The 12970-nt window shown below is 40.7% G+C and overlaps 1 protein-coding gene across 1 annotated transcript in view; it reads left to right on the plus strand.

Moving 5' to 3' along the window:
- B3GLCT (beta 3-glucosyltransferase) overlaps positions 1-12970 on the plus strand; it is a 125413-nt gene that overhangs the window by 58794 nt on the left and 53649 nt on the right. The window contains exons 7-8 of the mRNA XM_034936537.3: positions 2091-2227; positions 10375-10438. Coding sequence (XP_034792428.1) covers positions 2091-2227; positions 10375-10438 — 201 coding nt within the window. The remainder of the gene's footprint in view (positions 1-2090; positions 2228-10374; positions 10439-12970) is intronic.

Genomic DNA, 12970 nt, shown 5'->3' on the forward strand with positions numbered 1-12970 from the left:
TGTATTCTTCAAGTATTCCTTCAGTTTCATTCTGTCTCTCCTTAGTTTCTAATGTCATGCATTTTAGCCCTTTTCCTTTTGTCTCATATTGCCATAGCTCTTTTCTTCCCTTTTTTTTCTTATATCAGTCTGGATATTTTTTACCGGACTTGCTTTCCAGACTGTTAGTCTTCTCTGCTATTGTGTTTAATATTTTTTTGAATTACTAACTTCAGTTCTTGCATTAAGTTTTGGATTTTTCATTTGGCTCTTGTTTATAAATTGTAGTTCTTTGGTGCAATTTAAAAAATCTTTTTATCCTTAAAGAACACATTAACCATAGCTGTTTAAAAGTCTTATTTGATAACTGCAAAATCTGTTTTATCTGTGCATCTCCTTCTATTTTTCACTTTTCTTGTTTCTGGTTTGGTCTTGTTTCTTGCTCTGCTGGGTGAGTTTGGCTAAATCTCAGATGTTTTATGTGAAAAATTAAGAAGGCTGTGGATGATAGGACTTCCTATAGAAGGATTTAATCTTCTGGGTTGTAGATGTTGTTTGGGTACGTCTATTCGTAGACTGCCCTTACTCCAGAGCCATTTTGTCCTGGCAGTCTGAACTCCAACTTTGATCTCCCGGCACTACAGTACTGCTAAAGGCTTTGCTCAGCTTTTTAGCCTCTCCACTGCTGCTTTCTCCTTGGTTCTTTTTTTTCCCCCTTGGTTTTTGTGCAGCTTAGGTCATTGAGGGAAACTTGCATGCAGCATCTTGGGACCCCCTTACATCTCTTCTCTTTCAAGGTCTCCAGCTCTAGACTCCGCCTTTCAGTCCAGCGAGGCTGCAAAAGCCCCCAGCTGCTGCTTTTGGCTGTGTGCTATCTGCAGCTCCAGGAATCAGCCAACTCCTTGAGGAAAGAAGGGGCTCCCATGGATGGGCTTTCTAATTCTGAGATCTTAGTCCTTTATGTCCTTTCTGCCTTTGTTGTTTTCTTTTTTTTTAAATTTTATTATTACTATACTTTAAGTTTTAGGGTACATGTGTACAACGTGCAGGTTTGTTTTCTGATGGCTTCAATCATTTGCTTTGTGTAATTTCTCCAGCTTTTAAACTTGTTCTCGACAGGAGAGTAGACGCAATCCAGATTATTCTATTGTGGTCAGAAGTGGACATCTTTCATTACACTTAGAATAAAGTCTGTGCTCCTTTCCCCTGGCACATAAAACTCACCCTGGTCAGCCTTTTGCCTGTCTCTTTTGTACCTTATTCCCACACCCAGTAGCTCCAGCCACTGGATTTCTTTTTTCATTGACTGTATCAAACTTTTTCCCACCTCAGGGACTTTGCATTAAGTCCTTTGACGGCTCTTCCTCAGATTTTTGCATAGAGCTGGCTCTTTGATATTATTTCATCTCAGTTTGCTACTGAGGATGAACAAAATGCTAGTCTTCATTATATGACTAACAGATTTTTGCCTAGGTCCAGCTCCTTGATATTATTTCATCTCAGTTTGTTACATCATAATAGATTTCACTCTCTTTTCAGGGCAGCTCCTAGTCACCCTGATTTATTTTCATCCTAGCACATTTCAGTCACTACCTGAAGTTATTTTATTTACTTTCTTAATTTCCATTTCTCCACTCTAGGGTAAGCTATGTTCCTGCCTGGTGTGTGGTAGATTCTCAATAAAAATCATTTGAATGAATGAGTAAATAAATAAATAATCCCTGATTCTGAAAGGAATTTTTCAAATTATTCTTTGAAAACCTCAGTAGGGTATAAGGGCATACTATTTTCTTTGCCCTAATAGTCTTTTTATATGGAATATTCTATAAAATACAACTTTTATACATTTATGGTATAATGATGACTAACATTTTGTTCATCTTGATGATCAGATCTTGAACTGCTTTTTTGTATACAAAGCTTATGTTATATTCATTATCATACTAGTGTTAATTATATTTTTGTTCACATTCTCTAGAAATATTTAATCTGTGCTAATAACTCTTTATCACCCAAAATATTTAATTATCTAAAACCAATAGTACCACCTTCTATTGGTCTTACATGAAATGATTGTTTTTAAAGTGACATGTTATATCTTTATTTAACAGGAATGGTTTTTGGGAAAAGCATTACATGATGAAGAAGCTACAATAATTCACCATTATGCCTTTTCCGAGAATCCTACAGTTTTTAAGTATCCAGACTTTGCTGCAGGCTGGGCCTTAAGTATTCCACTTGTAAACAAGTAAGAATTTATTGGACTTTTTTCGGGGGGCGGGAGGGGTGTGCATCAACTTTAATTTCATTGAGTACTGTAACTGATGGATCTCAGGATCTCAAATGAGTTTTTCAGCCAGAGGCAGTGTGTGGTAAGACCTGGAAAAGGAGCCAGATGCTTGAGGGTTTCTGCTTCAGCGCTGTCATTTACTAGACCCTTCAGACAAATCATTCAACCTCTCTGTATTTCTTCTTACTCATCCAAAGATAACAAGTTGTGAGACTAAGGGAGAACACAGAATTGCTCTGAGAACCATGCACATGGGAGCATCATTACTATTGTTAAGGGATCTACTTAGCTATAGGTGTAACTTTGATCACCAGTAAGAAAATGAAGCAGTAACTTGCTGGGGTTGAGAGTTGATGACTCATTAGGTGCATGGGTATGCATACTTAAACACTGGCCAGTCAGGAGGGACAGCTAGTGGAAGGTACTATAGGTCGTCATACCTAGCTATTTGTGTGTATATTCACAATGGTGCTCTGTTAGATGTGGAAAGTGAAGATAGTTAAATTGTAATTCAGGAGAAGTATGGTTGTTGACAAGCCCTTCAGATTAATCATTATGTTTTTGTTCTTTAGGGAATGGAAAGTTGATAAAGCACTTGTGGCTTTTATATCTTCAGAGATGAAAGAGTTTCTATCATTAAGTGTCCTGTCTCTAGGATTTGGGGTCTTGAAAATCTTATTAGCCCATTGTAGATATACAGGATATTACATACCTTGTCATTCACAGCTGGACAAAACTTCTTGACTACTCCTTTCACATTTCAAAGTTCTCTACAATGTGATACCCTCCTTTCCAGGGTAGAATCCAAACAACAACAACAAAACCCCCTGTGTTTCCTAGCTTTCCTTGCTACTAGGAAGCAGCCGTATGTTGTAGGTTCCATCAGGTAGATGTGTTATGTACAATTATTTTTGGGAACTGAATTGTGTGGGGAAGGAGACAAAGCATGGGGGACCATTTGAATTGAGACTCGTAGCTAAGGAAGAGTCGTTTGCAGTTGACAGCGGCTTCCTGATGATGGCAGAGTCTGAAGCTCCTACGCTGCTGATTTCTGTGGTACAAATCTGGGGGTTCTTGGAATCTCAGCTTACAGTCTGTTTACTCAGACTTTCCAGTAATTCCATGAGCCATCTATATGCTTTAATAAATGTAGGTTATGCTTTAACTAGCCAGAGTGGATTATTTTTGTTTCCAGTTAAGATCTTCGACTCACGCACTCAGTCCTGGGCCTGCCGGGCAAGAATGCCCATCTCCTGGCCCCTGCCAAGCATGCCTAAGAGCATCTGCACAGTTTCCCTCCCTTCATTCTTAGAAGGGTCAGGGAGGAAGAGGAGTGAAGACAAGAAGAAGTAGTGGTCATTCCCTTCTCACCGTCTACTGGTCTGCTTAATTCTGTGCTCTGCAGGGGAGAGGGGAATATGTTCTGCCCTTCAGCAGCCTTGGGTCGTGTTTCTTCTCAAATTAAATACACTTTGGTTTGCTACAGCTTGAGGACCAGGAGCTCCCAGGACATACTTTTCCTGCAGTGTCCAGCAGCCTTATGTTTGGGGCCAGTTTAGCCACCTTTGTTGAGTCTGGACTCTTAATGAATAGAAGCTGTGACCTGCACTTTGTAGGCTGAGCCACTGTTCCTTTTCCCTTCCTCAAGTATTCTTCTCATCCTTGGCCACAGGAGGCTTCCTCTAGCCTTCCTCATTTGGTCTCTACTTAGTTTTATAGTATGGAAAGATTTGGTCTGACTTCTCCATGGGAGAAGTCCCATGTGGCTGTGATTTTTCTGACTTGGGACTTATAACCTCTGTATAAGCCTGTTTCTCTCCCATTTCCCATGTGCTATGAAGTCCCTTGAGAGAGGAACAAACACAGCTCTTGCCTGCCCTGTAAAGTGCTGTAAGTGCAGCAGGTTCTTCTTCCTCCAGGGCTAAAGAGGAAACCAGTGGGCCCAGGTAGAGCTATATGGCAAGCGGGGGTGTAATCATTTCCTTGAAGCCAGTATAGCTCTTTTCTTCATCACTGCCTTCTGATCCAGGAGGCCTCTCATCCTGAAGGCAAATCCTTATAGTCTAGAGTTTTACCTTCCTTCTTCCCATCACAATTTCCTGTCTTCCTTTAGCAAGACTTTCTTGGAGACCTCTTGATGCTGAATTCAATTCCGTTTTTGTTGAATTAGGTGTTAGAAGTAACTATTTATTCTTGCTTCCTTTGACTTACTGTCTGAACCAGGTGCAGGTTGATGGAAGTGATCCTGTTTGAACACATTTTTGACTCCTGGCATCCCTATATAGGGCAGTTCAACCTAATTCTTATGACTGACATGCTGGCATTAAGTATAACCTGTTCTAGGAAACCTCTGTCCTCTGCTTCACTGCTCATCAAGTGTAGCAGCACCCAGAGCACTGGCAGGCTTTGTTGGCTCTGGCTAGTGCTCACCTCATTACTGTCTCATGCTCACCACATGACTAGCTTCCAGGGGTTCGTGAACCAGGGTTGCAGGTTGTGCACTAGCTGAGATGTTAGCTTTATTAAGGGGCGACTTTATGTTCTGGATTATCTGGCATTTTGCAAGGTAGTCCCACAGGAGACCACAGGTCCATGATTCCCTTCCCCATTGTATTTGTGAGATCATTGAACACATCTGTTGACAAGGGAAGGTAGCCAGTGCCCAGCTTCCATAGAGGTTTCACATCTCCCTTTCTAGTCAAGTTTAACCATATTTAGGAGCGAGAACTGAGGGCCTTGTCACTGCAGCAGGGTGTGTAGGCATCTTAGTCTGTTTGGGCTGCTATAAAAAAATGCCATAAACTAGGTAGCTTATAAACGACAGCAGTTTATTTCTTATAGTTCTGGAGGCTGGAAGTCCAAGATCAAGGCACTGGCAGATTCAGTGTCTGGTGAGTGCCAGTTTTCTGGTTCCTTTCCTTCTTGCTGTGTCCCCTCATCTGGGAGAAGGGACGAGGGGTCTTTTTTATAAGGGTGCAGTCCCATTCATGAGAGTTCCCTTCCCATGGCCTCATCACCTCCCAAAGACCCTGCCTCCTAATAACATTGCCTTGAGGGGTAGGACTTCAGCCTATGAATTTGAGAGGGGACACAAACATTCAGACCATAGTAATAGGGAACTATGACTAAGGGAATTAAAGCCAAGAGGTTAATCTTTTCCACAAAGCTCGGGAAATTCCCAGCACTTCCCCGTGACTCCAGTATGATAAAGGAGTGAGGCACCAGATAGCCTTCTGCATGGTGTGTCATCTGCTCGTCACAACGCTCAACAGTGACCAACAAACCGTAGAATGTGTATAGTTCATTGATATCCATGGTCTTCTCCCTACCTCCTCTCCCTTTCCTCTGCCAGGAAGAAAAAGCAAAATAAATATGCAGACTCTACCATAATGCCATGTTTAAAATTCTACTTACCTTAGATCATATTTCCTTTCCCCCGATGCCAACAAGTAATCAAGCAAATGATATAACCCATCTAGCATAGCAACTATCTTGTGGTCAAGATATATTTTAAAATGGCTTTCTAGTGGGGATTCTTATTTATTCTTCAAGAAACTGGTATTATACTCAGGACTAAAGGAAGGATAAAGTATTCATTAGCCCCATCAACTGCAACATTGGATCTTCCTAGTTGTTTTCACAATTCAAAGCTAATGTGCTGACTTTATTTCTTCCTATTATTATTAGCTATATCAATTAGCATGATTTTGGATGCAAGTAATAGGAAGCAACTCAAACTGGATTAAGGAAATACTTTTGCTGTAATTGGGGTGAGGTCTGTGGTTGGTTGATCTAGCAGTTTATCAATATCATTGAGGACCCACACTTTCTCTGTCCCTCTAGCCTATAGTACACAGAATCCATTTATCCTAAATCTGGTTCCTCTTGTGGTTTCAAGACAATAAGGGCTACATATTTCCTGTTTGCATCCAATAGTAGATAGCCTGTTCCCAACCATGAATGGTAAGTGCTTGTCCTCAGTCTGGTTGGGCCAACTGCGTGTGTGTTCTAATCTCCAGACTATTAACAGTTGCGCAGGAATTTCATTGATTATTAGAATTATTAGAATTTTCAGTTCTAATCCCCAGAGTATTAACAGTTGCCAGGGAATTTCATTGATTATTCTGGCTGGCCCAGAGTAATCAATCTCTGACTCTGGAGCCTGTATAATTGTTGGGCTCAATATTAATCAAAACCAGAATTTGTTTAGGAAGAATGAAGGGGAAACTCTGTATTATGTAGACAACCAAGAAGGCCAGTCCAGGAATGTTGATTCCCTTTGTGTCCTTTCCTTGACTTTACGGCCCACATTGTAGGTAGCGTAACAACTTACAGTTACTTAGGTGTTTCTTCTGTCCTAGTCCCCAGGACAACTGGTTACCTAAAGATAGTTCATGAGACACACTTTCTTAGACTGTTTCCAACCAAAATTTTATTTGGCCTAACAATTCCACATCAGTTTTGAATTCACACTGCCTAATATTTCCTGGCAGTCCATCCATTTGATCAATTAAAACAATACTTTCATTTTTGGAGAAATTTTCATTAACTTCCATTAAGATGATTTCTTCAAATATATGTCATTCCAGGACACTGTTTCTGGTTTTCTCCATTGTTTTTCCACCAGCAAACCTTATCGAGATTTCCTTCAGCAGGTAGCTCTGTTGACTGATTCACAAGTGGGACTGAAAAAGTTAGCTAGGAAGTGGGACTGAAAAAGTTAGATAGGAAGTGGGATTGAAAAAGTCAGCTAGGAAGTAGAATTGAAAAAGTCAGCTAGGTATTGAGTTGAAAGGACCCTCAGTCATTTGCACATCTGTAGCCTAGGTGGTTGTGTCATTAGAACTGTGCTATTGGGGGCATGACTTAACTTCTTTTTTTTTTTTTTTTTTGAGACGGAGTCTCACTCTGTCACCCAGGCTGGAGTACAGTGGCGCAGTCTCGCTCACTGCAAGTTCCACCCCCGGGTTCACGCCATTCTCCTGCCTCAGCCTCCCGAGTAGCTGGGACTGCAGGTGCCCACCACCACACCCGCCTAATATTTTTGTGTTTTTAGTAGAGACGGGGTTTCACCGTGTTAGCCAGGATGGCCTCGATCTCCTGACCTCATGTTCTGCCCACCTTGGCCTCCCAACCTTGTGATCCGCCCACCTCGGCCTCCCAAAGTACTGGGATTACAGGCATGAGCCACCACACCCGGCCCAATAATTCTAAAAATTAGGAAGGCTAAGTACCAAACTTCATGTTTTCCAGGAACTGAATATTTAATGAGGAAACATTTCATCTAAGTAACTGGAATTTCTGGCTTTCATTGGTTTTTTGGTACTGTTGGTTACTGAAACTAGCATTGGAAAAACCTGTTATCTTGCTTGGTGTATAGAAAACTGAAATCCAGTTACCACTATTAGGTATTGCCTTTTAAGTTAGTTGATCGCCCTGCACACTCTTAGAACTTGAACTTGTTTGCAAGGTGACTGGGTGACTGACATAGGCCTGAGGTGGCACGTGAGGCTAACTCTTCCAGTAGAAGTCTGTGATATTGAGGTAAATATGACTTGGTTGTGGTACACTCTGTGGGCTGCAAGAGATTGCCACTGAAAGATAGCCATGTATATATTCATTTGTCCTCTCATCAGTCCTTCTCTGTCTCAGAAATTCTTTTTTATTTTTATTTTTTGAGATGGAGTCTTGTTCTGTTGCCCAGGATGGAGTGCAGTGGCATGATCTCGGCTCACTGCAACCTCTACTTCCAGGGTTCAAGCAATTCTCCTGCCTCAGCCTCCTGAGTAGCTGGGATTACAGGCATGCACCACCATGCTTGACTAATTTTTGTATTTTTAGTAGAGACGGGGTTTCACCTTGTTGGCCAGGCTGATCTTGAACTCCTGACCTCAGGTGATCCCCGCACCTCAGCCTCCCAAAGTGCTGGGATTACAGGCATGAGCCACTCTCAGAAATTCTCAGTGGTTTTCACTTTTTCCCCTTCTGAGGTTTCCCTCAAAGAAAAAGAATTTTCAAGGATTGAATGAGAAAGAAACTTGAAAAGCCAAAAAGATGGAGAGCATGTTTAAGGTAACAGTACTAAGGTGTTTACTGACTGTTATGAAGGGGCCTATGAAACATGGCCATCTAACAGTGGAGGTCACATGCCTCTTGTATTCTAATCACAACTTGGTGTTCCTTGCCTGTGGCAATAAGCCCGGGTATGACTTTTCTGTCTTTGGAGCCTGAATGAAATGAATACTTATTCTTTGTGGTCTGATTAGATTTTGAAGGCATGTGGCATGAGTCCAAATCCCAAAGTTACCTTGATACAGTTTATTTATGAAAACATGCTCCAACTGAGCAGAATTCAAATTGAACAAGATCTCACTTGCCAGGGCAGACATTTTTTCTCTTAAGTATATATTTGGAGTGTATCTGAGGATATAGTCTCTCAGTCCACCCCACTTATACTCACAGATCTGTGGGCAAGTATTGAGTGGGAATGTGACAGATATTATATGGGGCTTCTTTTGGTGCTACCTGCTACCAAGCTGTGTTAGTATCAGCTGTGAGACAAATGCTTTGTAATGAAGCACATTTATCCTGTGTCTGCTTTCTGTCTTCTTCTAATCAGAAGTGAATTTTTATAGAAATCTTTCATGGCCCAATCAGACAGATGTAATTAAAAACAGTAGAAAAAAATGGAAACTTACTACTATTTTTCCTTTTTCTTTTAAAATTTTTGTTTCTTTCTTTTTTTTTTTCTTTTCGAGACAGGGTCTCCATTGCTCAGGCTGGAGTGTGATCATAGTTGACTGCAGCCTTCAACTACTAGGCTCAAGCGATCCTCCCACCTCAGCCTTCTGAGTAGCTAGGATACAAGTGCACCATGCTTGACTAACTTAAAAAATTTTTTTTAATTTGTTTTAACTTTTATGTTAAACTATGTTGCCCAGGATGGGCTCTAATTCCTAGCCTCAAGCAGTCCTCCTGCCTTTGCCTCCCAAAGTGCTGTGATTATAGACATGAACTACTGTGCCTAGCCTACTCTTTTTAAAATCACTATTATTTCTTTGTAGTGAAACTATGTATTAGGAGGTTTGTAATTTAAACTAATAGTCTAGTCTTGAGCTCTATAAATAAATAAAAAAACATATGGTATTTTGGTGATTTGGGTAAGTATTCCTCCCTCGTTAGCTTTGAATCAAATAATATGTTGTCTAATTCATTCAGGGAGTTCACTGAGTGCTCACTGTGGTCAGGTGTGGTGGGCAGTGCTGGCAAGACAGAGGAGAAAGTATAGCACAGAGAGAGTTATGTATGCTCCAGATTTTAATGAATGTGGTAAAGCTGATAGGTCTGTGCTTTGTACTCTGGTGGTCAAGGAAGTTTCCATTTACTCTGATGGGCAAATCTGGAAAAGTTTTACAGAGAAGGTACCCATGAGTTTGGTGTTTACAAGTTTGCTCGGTAAAGGTTGGGTACAGGCACTCTAGGCAGATGTCCAGCGGGAGAGAACAAGGGGGAGGTGTGTGCTCTGGGTGTAGCAAGTGGGTGCTGTGATGCTAGAGATGGTCAGGGGAATGGTAGGGCCCTCAAGACTGGCTCAGGAGTTTGGGGCTTTATTCTGTATGGGAAAGGAGCCATTGAAAATGTTCAAACAAGACAGTGACTTGAAATAAAACAAAACCACATGCTTTTCCCCCATAAAACCCAGCAAGATTCATTAAAGTAAGAAACAAAAAGTGGCGGTTGTCTGTTTCTCAAGCACAATTTATTTCCCCCTTTCTTTTTTCTTTCTCTGTCATTATTTAGTGTAAAGATGATCAGGAGTCAACAAAGCTCATGACTTTTTTCCCCAAGGCATTGTATTATATTGTACGTTATTTGGCAGATGTTGGAATAATGAATGCTACTTTTGCGACCAGGCTTGCATTCATTTATTGGTCAGCCAGCCGTTGCGTTTTCACAGTCCTTTCCCTCAAGGAAATTAAACTGTTATTTTTATCTTTAAATCTGTATGTTTATCTGTTTTCAAACACTAGAAAGTCTCAAGAATGTGTTAGTCTTGCTTGACACTTCTTTTGGTTAAAAAAAATCAAATTGTCTCTATTTTCTAGGCTTACCAAGAGACTAAAGAGTGAATCCTTGAAATCCGACTTTACAATAGATTTAAAACATGAGGTATGTCATGTTTTGTTTGATTAAAAATCTTACTATTCAAGAATTCATGTCCTTTGATGTAAAAGGTATTTTGCATTCCCTAATCTTGCGTTTTCCCCACCCACATCTACTCCCCACAGAGATAATTTCATAGCACTCCAGTGAATTAGATGCTTTTATTTTAAGCTCATTTCAGTTATGTAGGTGAAGACAGAACAGTGAAAAAGGTTGCATCTTGTGATTCATGATTCTTTACTTTTAAGCTAGATGGATGGGTCCAGAGGTAGATTTCTAAAAAAATGCCAAAATGTCATTAAAAGTACCTCTGCTCTTACTTGATGCTTCGGTTGTACATATGCCAGTATAGATTGAATGATCATGTCCCCCCACCCCTAATTCATACCTTGAAACCTGAGCCCCAGTGAAATGGTCTTTGGAGGTAGACCTGTGAGAGGTGATAGGGGCATGAGAGTGGAGCCCTCATCAATGGGATTAGCACTTTTATAAAAGAGGCCCCAGGGGGCTTCCTTGCTCTTTCTGCCATGTGAGGATACAGCTAGAAGGTGCCATCCATGAACCAGGAAGCAGGCCCTCACCACTTAATCTGCCAGTCCCTTGATCTTAGACTTCCTAGCCCCTAGAACTGTGAGAAATAAATTTGTTATTTAGACTCCACTCAGTCTATGGTATTTTATTGTTGGAGCCTGAACAGACTAAGACATATGCCTTTGTTGTGTGTCTGTGCTTGGCTGTCTGGAGCAGAATTGAGCCTATTGGTCCCAAGCAGGCAGCCTGGAGCCCTAACACTCCTGGTTTCTTCACATTTACTGGACATCTGTGACCAGTTATTCTAGAGGCAGGTGGCAGTTGTCCCATCATTAATTATTCTCGAATCATCATTAAGAAGGCCCTTTTTGCATTTCACTTGTGGGCATGCCTGACTGCACAAAACAGTCTTGCCTCTCATTCTCTGCAGGAATCTGTATGTTAGGACATTAAGGTAAATCTTGACATGTAATTCAGTCCAGCAGTGCTGATGGCCTTCCAGGGACAAGAAGGCACACACAAGACTTTCTGACTTCTCAGCTGTCTTTAAATGGTAATGCAGAATATTTGAGTGGAAATAAACTTCGAAAAACGTAATTCTTCTCTTCCACAAAGATGAAAAAAATGGCTTGTTGAAAACCAAGTTCCGCCTAGATAGGATTAATGAAAAGTCAGCTCTAGATACTTAGGTTTGGAAATCTACTAAACATTGAATATATACAAAATAATATTTCTAACATATATGAAAGGTATAAAGATTAATGAACAAAATACTTAAGTAGCTTGCCTGGTTTAAGAAGGAGACAACTATGAGTTACCTTGAGGCTACCTATGTGCTTCTTGAGGAGAGGCCTCCTTCCATCTCCCGACACTAAACTCTCTCTTGAATTCTCTCCCTCTCCCTTTTCTTCATATTTTATTATGTATGAATGTATTTCTGAATAACATGTAATTTTGCATCCTTTTGGGCTTTATATAAACAAAACTGTATACAAATGCTGCAGGATTTTTTGCTCCTTAGTTCAGCTAATCTGGATTCTTGTCTCACAACCAGGAAGAATTAGGCACACAGACACCTTGAAGGGTGAGGAGGATGGAATGTATTTAAGTGAAAGGAAAGCTGTCAGCAAAGAGAGGGGGCCCTGTCAGCAGGTTTCCACCTCATAAAATGAATACCAGGGCCCCTACACACGAGTTGAAGAGGACTCTCCTCCCCTGCATAAGGCGTGAATTCCTGGTGGCTCCACCCCATTCTTCCAGTGCATGTGGGCCTCCATGCATGTGGGCCTCCAGTCCACTGCAGGCATGCCTAGGCAAACCCCCTGTGCAGGTTCCCTTATTCGAACAAAACATTTGGTGTAAATAAACACTTGTGGGGTGGATCAGAGATTCTCTGGGGGCCCTTCCCTATCTGCCTAGGCATTTGGCTGTCTCCCACCTCTATCACAAATACGGTTCTAATTTGAGACTCATCCATGTTGATTCATGCAGCTCTAATTAACTTATTTTTACTTTCTATAGTAGTCTCCCATATGACCTTAATAATTTATTTATCCGTTCTCTTGTTAATGGGCTTCTGAGTGGCTACTGGTTTTTTGCTATTACAACCATTGCTTCTATGAATATTTTTAATGTGTATCATGGTGATCATCTGCAAGAGTTACTCCAAGGCAGAAGCTTTTAAACTTTTTTTTGACTATGACCCACTTTAAAAAAAAAAATTTTCATCATGACCCAGTATATTTGTGTGTGTGGTGGTGTTTCTGTTATTGATTTCTAACAGTATTATTGTAGTCTATACAACAGTCATTTGAGGTACTTTTAGGCTTACTTTATGGCCTAGCTCATGTTCAGTTTTCATATCTATTAGATTGAAGAAAGTATTAATGATGCTTTTCAGATATTTTCTTCTTTACTTCATTGCTTCAATCCTTCATTTTACTTTTGTTTTGTCTGCTTATCATTTACTAAGGGAGGAATGTAGAAATCGTCCATAATAATGGTGGA

The sequence above is a fragment of the Pan paniscus genome, chromosome 14 (genome assembly GCF_029289425.2).
Source record: "Pan paniscus chromosome 14, NHGRI_mPanPan1-v2.0_pri, whole genome shotgun sequence".
Lineage (NCBI taxonomy): Eukaryota > Metazoa > Chordata > Mammalia > Primates > Hominidae > Pan > Pan paniscus.